This window comes from Bombina bombina, chromosome 2 (assembly GCF_027579735.1).
Source record: "Bombina bombina isolate aBomBom1 chromosome 2, aBomBom1.pri, whole genome shotgun sequence".
Taxonomy (NCBI): domain Eukaryota; kingdom Metazoa; phylum Chordata; class Amphibia; order Anura; family Bombinatoridae; genus Bombina; species Bombina bombina.
Window position 1 is genome coordinate 203,847,173 of NC_069500.1, and position 20,109 is coordinate 203,867,281.

The 20,109-nt window shown below is 38.5% G+C and overlaps 1 protein-coding gene across 2 annotated transcripts in view; it reads right to left on the bottom strand.

Moving 5' to 3' along the window:
* Nucleotides 1–2,093: 2,093 nt before the first annotated feature.
* The window catches only part of MARVELD2 (MARVEL domain containing 2), a 59,682-nt gene continuing 41,666 nt past the window's right edge, over nucleotides 2,094–20,109 (bottom strand). For both annotated transcript variants that reach the window (XM_053701450.1, XM_053701449.1), the window contains exons 5-7: nucleotides 9,808–9,979; nucleotides 5,320–5,370; nucleotides 2,094–3,200 (exon numbers count right to left, since the gene is read on the bottom strand). In XM_053701450.1, coding sequence (XP_053557425.1) covers nucleotides 3,081–3,200; nucleotides 5,320–5,370; nucleotides 9,808–9,979 — 343 coding nt within the window. In that variant the 3' untranslated portion in view covers nucleotides 2,094–3,080. The remainder of the gene's footprint in view (nucleotides 3,201–5,319; nucleotides 5,371–9,807; nucleotides 9,980–20,109) is intronic.

The window sequence follows — 20,109 nt, forward strand, 5'->3', positions numbered from 1 at the left end:
CCCTTTAATGTCTAACATATGTCTTATTTATTTTTGTTGTCACTGCTCCTACTATACTTTTTTAAACTAATTTATATATTCACATATTATGCAGCTGTATATGATTTTTGACTTTGCTGTTTCATGTGTTTGTTTCTCCTATGTTTATTTGTTCAGGACTTTTATGTCATGTTAGTCCAATAAAAAAGGTATCATTGAATACTACAATACTCTGGTCACGTTGACATATTGTCTGCTGGACTAATAAGGCTAAAACAATCTACATTATATATAATCCTATAAATGTTAAATTCAAACTAATTTAATGTCTCAGTTTTACTGTCCTGGCCTATCAAATGACCCTGAGCACTAGCAGTGTGCACTCCATGACTAAATAATTGGGTGGGGGGCAAGGGCGGAACTACCATTGGTGCAGAAGCTGCAGTGGCACCAGGCCCCAAGTGCTGGGGGTGCCCATAGCAGTTAGTCTATACAAAAGCATGTGCAGAATGGGTACAACATAATATAGGGGAGCCTTTTATTAGTGTGGGTTGCAGGTCTGTGTATACTCAAAATCATTATACAGAATTACCTTAAGAGGTTCTGAACATTTTTTTTTGCACTCTGTTGAGTAGATTTGGTACTGGTGGGGAAACTTAATATTTATTGTAAACTCTAGCTACTAAACTAAAAATAAATTTGAATTGCTGTGGTAAAATCCAAACAAAATGGATTTTTCAGTCTTTATACACAATGTCTACATATGTAGAATATGTATAGAGAGTGATGTGTGTACAACACACACCACGCCCTTAGGGGGCGCTTCCACAGTATCAACTAGAGAGTGTCTTTAATTGTATGTCTACTGAGTACAAGTACAAGCAAAAGGATGAACCGGTATCCCTAATTGAGGGAAATAGCAACACATATAATAAAATATATAAATAAAAATCAGATATATGGTGTCAAAATAATAAAACAGTAAAAAACATTAATAATAGCAGACAATATAAATGTCAGTGATGGCAATGGTTAAAAATAATAAAATAAATATTCCAAGATTATTGTGATAGTCTTTGTACCAAAATGTTGTAGATCCCAAACGGTATGGCAGCACTCTGTCAAAGGATGGCTATCCTGAGGTATAAAATCTAAAAAAGAACAAAAAACAGAGGCGCCAACATGGCCTAATATCGCCCAAACAATATATAAAATCAGCACATGAGAATGTGAATACTCACAAACAAAAAGCACCCGATGGTGCTAGTAGAGCAGGCTGTTAACTTAGCAGTGATCCAGCACACTGAAACTTTGGCACAGATGCAGTCCTGATTCTTCTGGATATCCAGTATTCAGGTTCCTATATATGTGTAAGAAGACAAACCAACATGGTCCAATATCGTCAGGACAAAGAAAAGATTGACCCCAACCAAATGCACTTACTAGAGGGTAAGCACCAGCAGGTGCAGAAGCAGCAAACTGGAACCAAATCAACGCCCAGTAGACTATAGTACAAACGATCCTCAGCATGCACCAGGAACAGTAATGAGATATTGCGAAAGGTGATATAGACCAAAACAGCAAGTGTATATTAAAAAATTAAAAATTCTTTATTAATACAGCGACGCGTTTCTCAGCCTACTCAGGGCTGTTTCCTCAGGCTCAGGGTCAATCTTTTCTTTGTCCTGACGATATTGGACCATGTTGGTTTGTCTTCTTACACATATATAGGAACCTGAATACTGGATATCCAGAAGAATCAGGACTGCATCTGTGCCAAAGTTTCAGTGTGCTGGATCACTGCTAAGTTTCCAGCCTGCTCTACTAGCACCATCGGGTGCTTTTTGTTTGTGAGTATTCACATTCTCATGTGCTGATTTTATATATTGTTTGGGTGATATTAGGCCATGTTGGCACCTCTGTTTTTTATTCTTTTTTAGATGTCTACATATGTACAAATCAGTACAAAAGGTTCAGTTTATGAGAAGAATTACACTAAAAAGCATCTATCTTTCTTCTTCATTCTGGATATGTCTCAGTGAGAGAATGAAATCCAATAAACAGTAAAGGCATCATTCCTCCGAGTAAGTTCTTAAAAGGGATTGAGATAATAATGGAATAAAGGATTCTCTGATTTTATTAAAAATGCTTTTACAGATTTAATTCACAATTCAAAGTATTAAATACCTGTTCTGTGCAGTCTTTTCATTTGCTATTGATGGTGCACAACATATTTATCACCCACCAAATAGAACAAGGTATCACATATATCATTGTTTTGTCTTGTTGCACAAGTTGAAGTTAATAATTTGTTACTGAGGTATTGTTCTGTTTGTGACTGAAACACTTATATAGTGGGCAGCAAATAATTGTCTTGTTTTTTATAAAACGATTGAGAAACCATTAAGAAAAAAAAAATGCAACAATATTTCCTATAAAATTCTAACGGTCAAACTAGCAACATAAAACAGATTTATATATATATATATATATATAAAAATACATAGGTGAATTTCTTTACAAAATAAAATATATAAATGAAGCTGGTGTTACAGTTAAAGGGACATAAAACAAGTTGGGATAGAGACAAAATATAATAATATGTACTTTAATTACTTTACCTGCAAATTTATACTGCAGTGCCTCTCCATTGACCCTTTCTTTTTAGTTTCTGAATGGTAAAGGTCTAACTCCCCCCACACAATTCCTTTTATGGCTGTAACTATACCTATGGTTGCTTTTGGTAGAAAACAAAAGTGCACAGTGATTATCTGCTGGAGCATGCCAAGAAGATGTGAACTCATTGAAATACAATGTCTGTGTCTAAACACTGATAAGAAGGGGGTGGAGTTGTCTGACCCAGGCAGCTTAGCTATGTAATTCATTTTGCTTATTTTTGAAAATTATTTTAAAATATTAGCCAGCAATTTTTAAACATTTTTTTTATGCAAACTATTTTTAATTAGTTAGCCCTTTTAGGATATGCACAGATCTCAAACTGTTTTGTGTCCCTTTAAACAGATAGTTGACTTAGTTCACATTGATATTTACAAGTACAGCAGATATAAAATAATGGTTTTCTTTGTTGGAGATGAATGTGCCTATTTAAAGCCATCGTTCCAGTTCATGACTTTGTCATATTCCTGAATCCTTTGCTTGATGTGCGAAAGTTTATTTTTCAAGTATTCGCAACGCTCCTTCTTTTCCAGAAAAGAAGGATCCTTTAAAAGAAACACATATAAATGACAATAAAATACATAGATACAATATACATTACATTTTAGATTCTACAATGAAATATGAGCTGTGAGGAAATTATAGAACAATAATTTACATAGATACAATATACATTACATTTTAGATTCTACAATGAAATATGAGCTGTGAGGAAATTATAGAACAATAATTTTCCATGGATTTGTTTTAAAGGATCAGCCACCCTCCCTCAAAAACAAAACAAAAATCAGTTTTCTGTGAGCTAATTTGTTAAAAATTAATCTAAGATACCATCCATCGCACTAATCACTTACTGTAAAAGCATCACTATAGGGGCAATGATACTTTCTACAAAGGAAACAGCAAATCTCATTATTCCAGGAAGCTTTCTTTTTCCCCCACATTATCCTCACATTATAATAATATATATAATAATTAGCAGTGTTCCAATTCCTTCCTCAAGGAGCCCTACAAATACATATTTAAAAGGACAGTGTGCTTTAAAATTGGTTTCCAATAATTTATTATACCAGCAGCAGAGTCAAAAAAAGTATATTTTGCTCCTTTAGCTTTTTGTATATGAAATAGCTGGTTTTGATCTTTGATTGCACACCCTATTAAAATTCCTGCAGGGAAATCATTTCATCTTATTTTATCACTTTCTGTACACACACATGCTTCCTTATCTTATTTGTCTGTATACCAAAGATCCATATTTAGAGAGAACAATTTAAATATAACCTTTTATTACTTAGCCCTGCTACTATCCACTGGGAGTGCATCATATTCTGCTGGTTGTGTTTATGTAGCTTTTCTATAGCCAATACTTAAAGGGCTATGAAACCCAAACATTTTCTTTTGTGATTCATACAGAACATGCCCCTTAACCCCTTAATGACCAGTGTCGTACCCTGCATAAATTGAGGCAAACTGGGTATTGGCAGACAGCTGCCAGTACCTAAGATGGCAGCAAATAGGTAGAGGGGGGAGGGTTAGAGAGCTGTTGGGGGGGGGGGGGAGGGATCAGGGAGGTTGTGGGGTAAAAGGGGATCCTACACTGTAAAAAAATATAATAATATATATATATATATATATATATATATATATATATATATATATATATATATATATATATATAAAGCAGCCTTTTATTTTAGTGGTCTTGCATATGGATAACATTCTTGCAAAACTCCTGCCAGATAGTGCTCGAGACACATGCATGCGCCTGCGCTTACAGCCCTGCTTTTAGACAAAAACAAAAGTCAGAATTGTGATTAATTTTGTTCCTTAATTTTGATAGGACTGTATTTAATATGTAAGCAAAATATGGTTAAGTACAGATTGTAACTTCCATCCAAAACAGAAAAGGTACCATATCGGCAAGTTGCTCACCGTATAAATGAAAGAAAAACATACAGTAAATTAAAAACCTGACAGAGGTTACTCCCCTTGACACAATGTAAATTAACTATTACCTGCGATGCACTAATAGAAGCGAACACTTTAGCATATTGTAAAACCAACTTTACATAATAGAGCCCCATGTCTACACCTCAGCAATACCAAATTATGGTTGTGGTTCTATAGGAGTTGTTTTTATTATTTTAAGTTATTAAGGGTCAGTAAGGCCAAAATTACACTTCCATGATTCAGAAAGACTATGCAATTTTAAAGAACTTTCCAATTTACCTATATTATCCAATTTACTTCATTCCCTTGGTATCCTTTGTTGAAAAGCATACTAGTGAGGCTCAGGGGTAGCAATGCACTACTGGAAGCTAGCTGCTGATTGGTGGCTGCACATAAATGCTTCTTACCACTGGCTCGCTCAATGTGTTCAGCTAGCTCCCAGTAGTGTATTGCTGCTCCTTTAACAAAGTATACCAAAAGAATGAAGTAAATTTAGAAAGTGGTTTAAAACAAATTTGTATATAAAAATAAATTGATGGAAGACAGCAACTACCAGACTGAATTCCCATAATGGGGGCACATAGTGAGTTTGGCTTTTCATGATCAGTTGCTATATATTTCCTGAGCTGCAAGACAAAAGTCCTTTAAAATGTTTCTGCCAGGAATACAAATCATTACAGTTCTCTAATTATTTTCAGATGCTGTTGTACTTACATTTCGTTTCTTCTGATACTCTTGGAGAACTTTAGAAATTCTTTCATACTCCTGGAAAATAATCATCAGAAAGGTATCAATAAAAATACACACAATAAATCTGCTGTACAAAGACTACTGTAAAACTGAGTTTGTAGAAAATACTGAACTCCGTTGTGAAATAATTATTTATATTGATTATTTGGACATATCCAGAACAGATGGATACACGTATTGTATAGTAATAATTGTATAGCCCCTTCTGCTAACTCCACACCTTTCCCGATGCTGTGGCTGATGCTATTGAGAGCTGGTGTGAAATTAAAAATCCTCAGTAACCCACTTATCACAAGGTTTTTAAACATAATACCTTACATAGGGATGACTACTCAATGGCATTCCAATCCAACAGCAAAAAACAACAACTCGCCAATCTGCCAACAGATTTGTTAGCAAATATTCCAACACTTTGAGAACAAAATTCCCCAAACACAAAATCGGTAGGATTTGGGGCATTTCACATTCTACAGTGCACAATATAATTAAAAATTCAAGGAATCCGGTCAAATCTCGGTGTGCAAAGGGCTAGGCCAAAAAACACTTCTGAATGTGCGTGATATCCTATCCCTCAGACGTCACTGTCATCATGAGTCTGTCATGGATATCCTGACATGGGCTCGGAAATACTTTGGTAAACCTTTGTTAACCATTCACCACTGCATCCACAGTCTACACCAAAATGTTTATAGTTTAAAAAGATAAATAATCCATTTATTACCAATCCCCCAGTTTTGTATAACCAATACAGTTATATTAATATACTTTTTATCTCTGTTAATACATTTTATATAAGCCTCTGCAGACTGCCCCCTTATTTCAGTTCTTTTGACAGACATGCATTTTAGCCAATCAGGGCTGACCCCTAGGTAACTCCATGGACGTGAGAACAATATTATCTATATGGCACACATGAACTAACGCCCTCTAGTTGTGAAAGACTGTCAAAATGCATTCAGATAAGAGACGGCATTCAAAGACTAAGAAATTAACATATAAACCTACGTATGTTTAGCTTTCAACTAAGAATACCAAAAAAAAAACAACAAAGCAAAATGTATGATAAAAGTAAATTGGAAAGTTGTTTAAAATTGCATACCCTATCTGAATCATGAACGTTTATTTTTTTACTAGACTGTCCCTTTAAGCCTTTACTATGTAAAAAAAGAAGCTATACATCAACACTGTACAGAAGCGCTGCCGGCTTCTCTGGGCTCGTTATCATCTGAGATGGACAGTAGCACAGTGGACAGTAACACAGTGGAATCGTGTTGTGTGGTCCAACAAGTCAACATTTCAAATAGTTTTTAGAAAAAACAGTCGTTGTGTTCTCCAGGCCAAAGAGGAAAAGGACCATCCAAGCCGTTATCAGCATAAGGTCCAAAAGTCAGTGTCTGTCATCGTATGGGGGTGTCTCAGTGCCCATGGCATGGGTAACTTGCATATCTGTGAGGGCACCATTAATGCAAAAAGATTTCTATACATTTTGGAGCAAAATATGCTGCCATCCATACGTTGTCTATTCCAGAGACCCACCTGCATTTTCCAGAAGGACAACGCCAAACCACATTTTGTCCGGATTACAAGTGCATGGTTGCGTAAGCAGAGAGTGCTGGTGCTAGCATGGCCTGCCTGCAGTCTTGACCTGTCTCCATTTGAGAATGTGTGGCGCATTTTGAAGCACAAAATAAGGCCCCGTACAGTTGTGCAGCTGAAGACATGCATAATGGATGAATGGGGGGACATTTTTTAAATAAGTGATGACAAACTACAGTTTATTTTTAGTGATGGTAAATCTTAGCGTTTTTTAAACGCTCAGATTTACCATCACTTTAATGCCCTTGAGAAGACTGGAAAAATCAGATTATGAAAAAAAATCAAACAAACTAAACATAGCACATGTATATTGAAAATGCACCAGGAACAGAAATAGCTGTCTGATACACTGTTTCAAATGCTAACTCCACAGGCCTCTCTATAGGCTCATTGAAGAAGGAGCCATCAATCACTGGACTAATAGTTTGGATAACGCAATTTAAACCTTAGAAGAAAAAAATCTTTGGGCAGGCTGATATAGGGCCTAAAACTATAGGAAAAATATTTGCTTTATGTGAAAGCACTTAACGGACATTACTTTTTCTGGAGATACATAGAATGTAAACCTACCTTAAACGAGCTGGATACCTAGATAACTAGAGTATATCACCTGAACATCTCTTCGTAAAAAAAAAATTAAGATATTTTACCTCAAAATGTCCTCAGTAGCCACATCCCATTGTAAAGGGACTTTAAGCAGCAAATGAAGATGCAAGTCCCAGAACTTGCAAGGGAGTGTGCATTTGGCATGCGCAGGCATAGTCACATTATGTAGCTCCTAAGGTAAAAGGGACATTGTACACTAGATTATTCTTTGCATAAATGTTTTGTAGATGATCCATTTATATAGCCCATCTGGGAGCATTTTTGTAAAAAAATTTGTAGTTTTGGTTATTTTTAAATTACAATGTGCTGATTTTCAGACTCCTAACCAAGCCCTAATGATTTAGATATATACTGATGTCTACAGATTGCTGCTTGCTCCTGTTTGTGTAATGGGTCTTTTCATACGCAGGGTAGGGGGGGGGGGGGGTTCTACTCTTTCTGCTTTCCCAGCACCTTTCACTGTGTGTCCCAGCCTAACCTCATCAACCATGCTAATTTGGGAGTTTCCAAGTAAGTTTTTAAAAGGTTTTCTACTGGATTTTATGTCAGTATCTGTCCATATTATTCTTTATAGTAGTGTCTATTACATGCAGTTATATGAATTGGTGTATACTGTACCTTTAAGGAAGTTTACTATAAAATATTGCAAGATTTTGGTAAAATCCCATGAGATCACAATAAAGCAAAGTGTGAACTCAGCACTGATGAAGCTGATTGGTTGCTGTTTTTATTACTCAGTAAGAGTAGCAGCTCTGGATCACAAAATAGAAGACATTTTGAGGGAAAATATCTTCCCTTTTTTACATAGAGATGTTCATGCAATATTTTCTTGTCAGCTTGTTATGATGCATCACTTTCAAGATATAAAAGTAAAACCTTTTAAGTTTAACCCATTCTCTGCCTGTACAAAGTTCCGATGTAAACAAATAAATAAAAATTTAAATCACGCAATCATTCATGCAATAGTGTGATTTTAATGATGGGATCATGTGGGGTGGGGGGGGAGTGCCTATGATGCTAGGCAGCCCCTCCAGCCTGCGATCACATTCAGGAAGCGCCTATGGCTTCAGTACAGCCAAACGGCTAGTACGTTACTTGTGGTCCTAACGGTGCTGAAGCCCAGCGTAGTTAGGACGGCATGAAACATCCTAATGGCGGGAAGGGTTAAACTGCATCAAATACAGCAGTATCAGTGTTGTTCCCACTGGTCTCATTGGATGACAGGTACTTGCTACTAATGCTCATTTCTTCCCCTACATCACGTTTAAATGCCGCTGTTTCATATGGATGACATTTGTTTTGAGTACGATTTCCCTTTACAATACAGCATATTTGCACCTAAACCATGGAAGTATTCAGTGCTACTTACACAATATACCATCCTTAGCAAACATGGGTTGATTACATAGCAGTGATGCATTTGTATTTATTCTCACAATACCTATCTACCTCTCCTGATCTTTACCACCCATTTATGTTACTGAAATTGGGAAATACAGTAGGTTGCTCATCTGTTTTAAAGGGACAGTCAACACCAGCATTTTTGTTGTTTAAAAAGAAAGATAATCCCTTTATTACCCATTCCCCAGTTTTGCATATCCAACACAGTTATAATAATACACGTTTTACCTCTGTAATTATCTTGTATCTAAGCCTCTGCTGACTGCCCCCTTATTTCAGTTCTTTTGACAGACATGCAGTTTAGCCAATCAGTGCTCAGTCCTAGGTCACTTTACGTGCATGAGCTCAATGTTATCTATATGAAACATGTGAACTAATGCCCTCTAGTAGTCAAAATGTATTCAGATTAGAGGCAGTCTTCAATGTCTAAGAAATTAGCATATGAACCTCCTAGGTTTAGCTTTCAACTAAGAATACCAAGAGAACAAAGCAAAATTGGTGATAAAATTAAATTGGGAAGTTGTTTAAAATTGCATGCCCTATTTAAACCATGAAAGTTTTTTTTTTACTTGACTGTCCCTTTAAACCTAGCTCCTTTTTGGCCTCTGTGGAAAGGTCCAACAACGTAAATACAGGTGGCACTTGCATAAGTGTAATCACTGCTTTATCGCTTGCTCATCTGATGTTTTTTTATATAGAAATATAAATATTGAGATTTTTGTTTAACATAAAATCTAAAATATGTTCACTAGTCCTCCAAATGGAAAGAACAAAACCATTAAAACCCCAACATGCATCTCAGAAGGTGTAAAAGCAGAGTTATCATAAACCATTGTTACAATATCTCACCTGTTGATTCTCAGGGTTCCTTGGAAGTTTGCTCATAATTGTGTCCAGTTCACTAAACTTTTTTATAACTGCCTGAACCTCTGCAGAAAGCTCTTTGTATTCTGAAAACTGATCATTGAACACAGCTTTATACCGGTCTCTCTCATCATCAGAATTTATAGATTGGTATTTTCTGCACAAAGTAAAAGAAAAACAAAACATTGCATTAAAAATAAAAAAGTATGCACTTATGGTTAAACCTCATACACAAAGAAGGACAGTATTCTAGATTAAGACTGATCTAATATAGAATTTTGATCTAAAATAAATGTACCAATAGCGGAGGCATTTCCCACGTCTCTAACATAAATTTTTACGATGGAGCATTGAGTGGAAAAAAAAACGTTTCACTATATAACAATTTCTTGGCTCTGCCCATTCCTTCTTAATAAGGAAATTAAAACAAGGTCTGAAGATTCTAGGGAATCCTCAGAAAATTGTTTGTGAGCGCTCCATGTGATGAATTCTGGAATTCACATAATCCACCAAAGTGGTATCGTAGTATGATAAAAGCTCAGAAACAGTGATCCTAAGGATGGTAAGAGAACCTAGTTGTACAGGTGTGAAAGGGGGATACTAGGATCACCCATACTCTGTAAAGAAGAAAGGACCCTGAACTGAATAAGATCTAATAATGAATGAGACTCTGTAAAACTACCCCTGTGAAGGTGGGGGTAAAATGAAGCTGATTATTTCTAAAGGTCACACATCTGAGGGTTAAAGGGACAGTAAACCTAAAAAATAATGTTATATAATTCTGCACTGTAAAAGCGGTATGTTTTTTAAATATTAAAAGTGAAAAAAGGGTTTTATAGCTATAGCACCTAAATAATGTTATATAATTCTGCACTATGTGCAGAATTATATAACATTATTTTTTAGGTTTACTGTCCCTTTAAGGGAGAATGCAAAGAGGCACCTTTAGGGGCAGCAGGTGCTGAATAAGTTTTAAAAGATCCAACCTGAGAAAAATGGAAGCAAACCTTTAAAGGGACATTAAACACTAAACAAATGCTAAGATAGAATGATGCATTCAAAGAAAAACATAATTTATGCTTACCTGATAAATTCCTTTCTTCTGTAGTGTGATCAGTCCACGGGTCATCATTACTTCTGGGATATTACTCCTCCCCAACAGGAAGTGCAAGAGGATTCACCCAGCAGAGCTGCATATAGCTCCTCCCCTCTACGTCACTCCCAGTCATTCGACCAAGGACCAACGAGAAAGGAGAAGCCAAGGGTGTAGTGGTGACTGGAGTATAACTTAAAAAATATTTACCTGCCTTAAAAACTGGGCGGGCCGTGGACTGATCACACTACAGAAGAAAGGAATTTATCAGGTAAGCATAAATTATGTTTTCTTCTGTTAAGTGTGATCAGTCCACGGGTCATCATTACTTCTGGGATACCAATACCAAAGCAAAAGTACACGGATGACGGGAGGGATAGGCAGGCTCTTTATACAGAAGGAACCACTGCCTGAAGAACCTTTCTCCCAAAAATAGCCTCCGAGGAAGCAAAAGTGTCAAATTTGTAAAATTTGGAAAAAGTATGAAGCGAAGACCAAGTTGCAGCCTTGCAAATCTGCTCAACAGAGGCCTCATTCTTGAAGGCCCAAGTGGAAGCCACAGCTCTAGTAGAATGAGCTGTAATTCTTTCAGGAGGCTGCTGTCCAGCAGTCTCATAAGCTAAACGAATTATGCTACGAAGCCAAAAAGAAAGAGAGGTAGCAGAAGCCTTTTGACCTCTCCTCTGACCAGAGTAAACGACAAACAGAGAAGACGTTTGTCGAAATTCCTTAGTTGCCTGTAAGTAAAATTTTAGAGCACGGACTACGTCCAGGTTGTGCAGTAGACGTTCCTTCTTCGAAGAAGGATTTGGGCACAAAGAAGGAACAACAATCTCTTGATTGATATTCCTGTTAGTGACTACCTTAGGTAAGAACCCAGGTTTAGTACGCAGAACTACCTTATCCGAATGAAAAATCAAATAAGGAGAATCACAATGTAAGGCTGATAATTCAGAGACTCTTCGAGCCGAGGAAATAGCCATTAAAAATAGAACTTTCCAAGATAACAACTTTATATCAATGGAATGAAGGGGTTCAAACGGAACGCCCTGTAAAACATTAAGAACAAGGTTTAAACTCCATGGTGGAGCAACAGTTTTAAACACAGGCTTAATCCTGGCCAAAGCCTGACAAAAGGCCTGGACGTCAGGAACTTCTGACAGACGTTTGTGTAACAGAATGGACAGAGCTGAGATCTGTCCCTTTAAAGAACTAGCAGATAAACCCTTTTCTAATCCTTCTTGTAGAAAAGACAATATCCTAGGAATCCTAACCTTACTCCAAGAGTAACCTTTGGATTCACACCAATATAGGTATTTACGCCATATCTTATGGTAAATCCTTCTGGTAACAGGCTTCCTAGCCTGTATTAAGGTATCAATAACTGACTCAGAAAACCCACGTCTTGATAAAATCAAGCGTTCAATTTCCAAGCAGTCAGCTTCAGAGAAGTTAGATTTTGATGTTTGAAAGGACCCTGTATCAGAAGGTCCTGTTTCAGAGGTAGAGACCAAGGTGGACAGGATGACATGTCCACTAGGTCTGCATACCAAGTCCTGCGTGGCCATGCAGGTGCTATTAGAATTACTGATGCTCTCTCCTGTTTGATTCTGGCAATCAATCGAGGAAGCATCGGGAAGGGTGGAAACACGTAAGCCATCCTGAAATCCCAAGGTGCTGTCAGGGCATCTATCAGGACTGCTCCTGGATCCCTGGATCTGGACCCGTAACGAGGAAGCTTGGCGTTCTGACGAGACGCCATGAGATCTATCTCTGGTTTGCCCCAACGTCGAAGAATTTGGGCAAAGACCTCCGGATGAAGTTCCCACTCCCCCGGATGAAAAGTCTGACGACTTAAGAAATCCGCCTCCCAGTTCTCCACTCCTGGGATGTGGATTGCTGACAGGTGGCAAGAGTGAGACTCTGCCCAGCGAATTATCTTTGATACTTCCATCATTGCTAGGGAGCTTCTTGTCCCTCCCTGATGGTTGATGTAAGCTACAGTCGTGATGTTGTCCGACTGAAACCTGATGAACCCCCGAGTTGTCAACTGGGGCCAAGCCAGGAGTGCATTGAGAACTGCTCTCAATTCCAGAATGTTTATTGGCAGGAGACTCTCCTCCTGACTCCATTGTCCCTGAGCCTTCAGAGAATTCCAGACGGCACCCCAACCTAGAAGGCTGGCGTCTGTTGTTACAATTGTCCAGTCTGGTCTGCTGAATGGCATCCCCCTGGACAGATGTGGCCGAGAAAGCCACCATAGAAGAGAATTTCTGGTCTCTTGATCCAGATTCAGAGAAGGGGACAAGTCTGAGTAATCCCCATTCCACTGACTTAGCATGCACAGTTGCAGTGGTCTGAGGTGTAAGCGTGCAAAGGGTACTATGTCCATTGCCGCTACCATTAAGCCGATTACCTCCATGCATTGAGCCACTGACGGGTGTTGAATGGAATGAAGGGTGCGGCAAGCACTTTGAAGTCTTGTTAGCCTGTCCTCTGTCAGGTAAATCTTCATTTCTACAGAATCTATAAGAGTCCCCAGGAAGGGAACTCTTGTGAGTGGAACAAGTGAGCTTTTCTTTTCGTTCACCTTCCATCCATGTGACCTTAGAAATGCCAGTACTAACTCTGTATGAAACTTGGCAGTTTGAAAGCTTGAAGCTTGTATCAGAATGTCGTCTAGGTATGGAGCTACCGAGATTCCCTGCGGTCTTAGTGCCGCCAGAAGAGCACCCAGAACCTTTGTGAAGATTCTTGGAGCTGTAGCCAATCCGAATGGAAGAGCCACAAACTGGTAATGCCTGTCTAGGAAGGCAAACCTTAGGTACCGGTAATGATCTTTGTGAATCGGTATGTGAAGGTAAGCATCTTTTAAATCTACAGTGGTCATGTACTGACCCTCTTGGATCATAGGTAAAATTGTCCGAATAGTCTCCATCTTGAACGATGGAACTCTTAGGAATTTGTTTAGGATCTTTAAGTCCAGGATTGGTCTGAAAGTTCCCTCTTTTTTGGGAACCACAAACAGATTTGAGTAAAACCCTTGTCCCTGTTCCGACCGTGGAACTGGATGGATTACTCCCATTAACAAGAGCTCTTGTACGCAGCGTAGAAACGCCTCTTTCTTTGTCTGGATTGTTGACAACCTTGACAGATGAAATCTCTCTCTTGGAGGAGAGTATTTGAAGTCCAGAAGGTATCCCTGAGATATTATCTCTAGCGCCCAGGGATCCTGGACATCTCTTGCCCAAGCCTGGGCGAAGAGAGAAAGTCTGCCCCCCACTAGATCCGATCCCGGATCGGGGGCCCTCAATTCATGCTGTTTTAGGGGCAGCAGCAGGTTTCCTGGCCTGCTTGCCCTTGTTCCAAGACTGGTTAGGTCTCCAGTTTTGTCTGTAGCGAGCAACAGATCCTTCTTGCTTTGGGGCAGAGGAAGTTGATGCTGCTCCTGCTTTGAAATTCCGAAAGGAACGAAAATTAGACTGTTTGGCCTTAGGTTTGGCCCTGTCTTGAGGCAGGGCGTGGCCTTTACCTCCTGTAATGTCAGCGATAATTTCTTTCAAACCAGGCCCAAATAAGGACTGCCCTTTAAAAGCTATATTAAGCAATTTAGACTTAGAAGTAACATCAGCTGACCAGGATTTTAGCCACAGCGCCCTGCGTGCCTGAATGGCGAATCCTGATTTCTTAGCCGTAAGTTTAGTTAAATGTACTACGGCCTCCGAAATGAATGAATTAGCTAGTTTAAGGACTCTAAGCCTGTCCATAATGTCGTCCAGAGTAGCTGAACTAATGTTCTCTTCCAGAGACTCAATCCAGAATGCCGCTGCAGCCGTGACCGGCGCAATGCATGCAAGGGGTTGCAATATAAAACCTTGTTGAACAAACATTTTCTTAAGGTAACCCTCTAATTTTTTATCCATTGGATCTGAAAAAGCACAGCTATCCTCCACCGGGATAGTGGTACGCTTAGCTAAAGTAGAAACTGCTCCCTCCACCTTAGGGACCGTTTGCCACAAGTCCCGTGTGGTGGCGTCTATTGGAAACATCTTTCTAAATATCGGAGGGGGTGAGAACGGCACACCGGGTCTATCCCACTCCTTAGTAACAATTTCAGTAAGTCTCTTAGGTATAGGAAAAACATCAGTACTCGCCGGTACCGCAAAATATTTATCCAACCTACACATTTTCTCTGGTATTGCAACTGTGTTACAATCATTCAGAGCCGCTAACACCTCCCCTAGTAATACACGGAGGTTTTCCAGCTTAAATTTAAAATTTGAAATATCTGAATCCAGTCTGTTTGGATCAGAACCGTCACCCACAGAATGAAGTTCTCCGTCCTCATGTTCTGCCACCTGTGACGCAGTGTCTGACATGGCCCTAATATTATCAGCGCACTCTGTTCTCACCCCAGAGTGATCACGCTTGCCTCTTAGTTCTGGTAATTTAGCCAAAACTTCAGTCATAACAGTGGCCATATCTTGTAAAGTTATCTGTAATGGCCGCCCAGCTGTACTGGGCGTCACCATATCGCGCACCTCCCGAGCGGGAGATGCAGGTACTGACACGTGAGGCGAGTTAGTCGGCATAACTCTCCCCTCGTTGTTTGGTGAAATTTGTTCAATTTGTACAGATTGACTTTTATTTAAAGTAGCATCAATACAGTTAGTACATAAATTTCTATTGGGCTCCACTTTGGCATTGCAACAAATGACACAGGTATCTTCCTCTGAATCAGACATGTTTAACACACTAGCAAATAAACTTGCAACTTGGAATACAATTCTATTAGAATATTATTAAAAACGTACTGTGCCTTTAAGAAGCACAGAAGATTTATGACAGTTGAAAATTAATAAATTGAAACAGTTATAGCCTCAATCCTTGTAAACAACACAACTTTAGCAAAGGTATGATCCCATTAGCAAAAGACAACTAATTCTGAAAGCAGAAAAAAATTACAGAATAAACGTTTTTTATCTCAGTCAACTATAATCTCACAGCTCTGCTGAGAGAAATTACCTCCCTCAAAACAAGTTTTGAAGACCCCTGAGCTCTGTAGAGATGAACCGGATCATGCAGGAAATACAATGAGCTGCTGACTGAAATTTCTGATGCGTAGCAAAAGCGCCAAAAAACGGCCCCTCCCCCTCACACACAGCAGTGAGAGAGAACAGAAACTGTCAGAAAAAAGATCAAGCAACTGCCAAGTGGAAAAATAGTGCCCAAACATTTATTCACTCAGTACCTCAGCAAATGAAAACGATTTTACATTCCAGCAAAAACGTTAAACATAATTTCTTAGTTATTAAAAAGTTTTATGTATTTCTTACAGTTTAATTCCAGTGAAGTACCATTCCCCAGAATACTGAAGTGTAAAGTATACATACATGACATTATATCGGTATGGCAGGATTTTCTCATCAATTCCATTGTCAGAAAATAAAAGCTGCTACATACCTCTATGCAGATTCATCTGCCCGCTGTCCCCTGATCTGAAGTTTACCTCTCCTCAGATGGCCGAGAAACAGCAATATGATCTTAACTACTCCGGCTAAAATCATAGTAAAAACTCTGGTAGATTCTTCTTCAAACTCTGCCAGAGAGGTAATAACACACTCCGGTGCTATTTTAAAATAACAAACTTTTGATTGAAGATATAAAACTAAGTATAATCACCATAGTCCTCTCACACATCCTATCTAGTCGTTGGGTGCAAGAGAATGACTGGGAGTGACGTAGAGGGGAGGAGCTATATGCAGCTCTGCTGGGTGAATCCTCTTGCACTTCCTGTTGGGGAGGAGTAATATCCCAGAAGTAATGATGACCCGTGGACTGATCACACTTAACAGAAGAAAGATTAGCCTGAGAATAACATTTATTTTTTAATGTTTCATTAGCTGTTTAATTATTGACCAAATAAGTGTAAAGTTTTAATGTCTATAAAACAGTGGGGGCTGCCATGTTGTAACTTATCTCAGAGGAGATACTTTTTTTCAGTAAATATATTAGGTTTATCATAGTCTTAAATTAGGGATTTAATACAGGTAGCCCTCAGTTTACAACAGGGTTAGTTTCCAGAAGGAATGGTTGTAAATCGAAACCGTTGTAAATTGAAACCCAGTTTATAATGTAAGTCAATGGGAAGTGAGGGAGATAGGTTCCAGGCCCCTCTCAAAATTGTCATAAGTAACACCTAATACATTATTTTTAAAGCTTTGAAATGAAGACTTTAAATGCTAAACAGCATTATAAACCTAATAAAATAATTACACAACAGAATATATAATTAAACTAAGTAAAATTAACAAAAACATTTGCTAAACAGCATTATAACCTAATAAAATAATCACACAACAGAGACTTCACTTGCATTTTTCTGCAAACAGTTCTTTCTATGCATTCCAATCTGGACTGATTTATAGACAGGAAGATCTTGTTCCTTTGAAATCTGCTTGATAGCTCAGGTCTAGTTAAACTGATTAATTTCAGCTTGCTTGGCTTTGCTGCAACACAAGCGGATAGCTCCACCTACTGGCTATTTTAATAAATGCACTGCTTCTCAATGCTTTTCAATAGTAGTCACATGACTGGAAAAAAAGGTTGTTATTCTGAAACGGTGTAAATTGAACCGTTGTAAAACGAGGGCCACCTGTATCTAGTTCCATAGCTTAACATTGAAAGAGAGAATGTTATCCAGGACACCAAAATAGAGAAACTTCAAAACATAGAAAAAAAGAAGGATGTGAACACAAGTTACAGTTTGTTTACAGTTTTGCCTTTACATGTGTTACTTACTATTAATCCAGTTATCTAGAACCATATCCTTCATGTGCTATTACAACTGGACATGTGCATAAATCCAGAATTTATTATTTGCAAACGAATAACAAAGGTACCCCCCGTTTCTGGCATTCATATAGTTCTGTCAGGCCCAGCAGCACAGTAAGGAACATGCTACACTTAACAGGCGTTGGGTCCTGGAGCACTTTAGAACTTGCACTATAATGGCTGCCAGGGCTGGTAGCCCCGTTATCCTAGGAAGAGCTGCGGCAAAGGAGGTTTGGGGCCTCACTAAGAAGCCTACAGCATAGTATGGCCAGCAGTGTAGTATGCCCTGTCTTTGTTGCATCTTTCTGGAAGCTGTTTATATGTGCGCTAAGATAGTGCTATTTATGGATTCTGCATCGGAAGTAACCACTGCAGTGTCTTTGGCGCCAATTCTGAATGGGAGGTGTTAAAAGGTAATTTGTCTCCCTTTCAGTGCTTGTTTTTTTCATATGAAGACTCTAGTAATCCAGTTCCTTGCGTGACCTTTTTGTTACGACCCTGGCTAGTTATTTGGCTTCTGTTATCTGTTAAACCCCTATCTGCATTGTTACCCGAGGAGTGACCTTGGAACTGTACCCTGGTCTATGAACTTGGTTTCTTTTAATGTTGTGATGCACGGCTACTGACAGATTTTGTGGTGCTGACCTCTGGCTTCCTTATTCTTCTGATTCACCCGAGTTTACCTGCACTTACTACAACCTGCTCAGAATTTCCTCCAGCTTGATTCTACTTGGTACCTGCAAAACATCTCTAGATTCGTTGACTCCAGTCATCAATTCACGCTAGATTTATTACGTTGTTTGCTATGTGGAGCAGTTTCACTTAAGGGAGCCTGCTGCCACATATTTAAGAAGCAGAAACTGCTTCTTTTTTCCTCTACGCCACCTCAGTAGAATCGAGATGAATCCCCCTGACACTTGCTAGCTCGGGGTGATTGACATGCCCTGCTCCTACTTGTGAACCTGTGCGCCTGCAGGGAGGGTAAATTTACTCCTATAAGTTCCAACAATGGAAATAGCAGAACAGAAGTGCAACTCAAAATGTCTGTCTTTATAAAGATATTTTGAGTTGTTGTTCTGTTCTGATATATCTGGTGTTGGAAGTAAATAAACACTTGATATAGAACAATACCTTATTATTAATTTGTGCAATGACTAATGAATCCCAAATTTATGTGAATGTTTAATTACAATTAACACAAGACCAACAAACATTACTTTGGATAGTAAAACTATATTTTAAAAAGGGAATTTAAAAGTAAATTGAAAATGTACTTGAGAATATTTCTAAATCTACTAAAGAGCATTTTATTTATTGTCAAAAATGGATTTTCGTATTCTGAAAAACCAAACAAAAAAATTAAAACATTTTCAGTGAGAGGTGTTCCCATCAGCCAGTGAGCAATAGATACCTGCATATCAGTTATACACCAACATGTACAAAAAACCCAGACTGCGTCATTTGAAAGTTAATGGTCCTACAACTGGTGTTGTTAGGGGGGCTGACTAGTGCTAAAGCCACAAATGATATGTGAAAAGTGCAGCAAGAGCCTTTAAAAAACGTGCACAGCAATCTGGGGATTTTTTTTTTTTAGTTGCACATTCATTTTAATTGTAGGGTGTCTGCCATATTGTAGAACGCGATTCGGGACTAGAGCGTAGTAACTTTAAGTGTAGCTGCTCTGTCACTGAAGACAATGTAATGCACTAAGCACTGAAACTTTACTTTTATTGTTGTTTCCCCCCCCTTACGCTATCACTTCAGGCTCAGATTGAGATCTAAACAAAAAAATAATAACAAATATATTAACCAAATATGTGTTATAACATCTAGATTGGCCAAGACTCTTTAGCACATTTACAACAGATTCTAGAATATAGTTAGGTTTTGTGGTGTGCTCAATAAGGACAACAATAACAAAAAACTAACTTTTCTTCTGCATATTTGTGAGTGCCTGTCAGAGTGAGTACTTTTCTGTGTGATGGGTGGGGCACAGGACATTGTTGGGGGCAGGGTTTTGGGAGGGGTTAATGTCAATGAGTGTGGGGTGTATCAAATTTTACCCTTGGGCTGAAGCCTAGCCTTTTCCCCCCCTGGGTCCTACTTACATCTTACAATCTGAACATTATCTTACACTTTGAGAATAAAAAGTGTAAAAGGAAGCAAATCAATTTAAAAGGGCCTTAAAAGAGACTCAAAACTAAAATGTAAGTGAATGTGTTTCAGTTTTTGATAAAACCCTTTTTTGCTCTAGACATGTATTAGCAAAAATGTCTCTAGTAAAAGTTAAAAGCATAAAGCACACATCATCGCTGCCAATAAATGCCAAAGCCAGTGTTTGAATGAGCTGCACAGGGTAT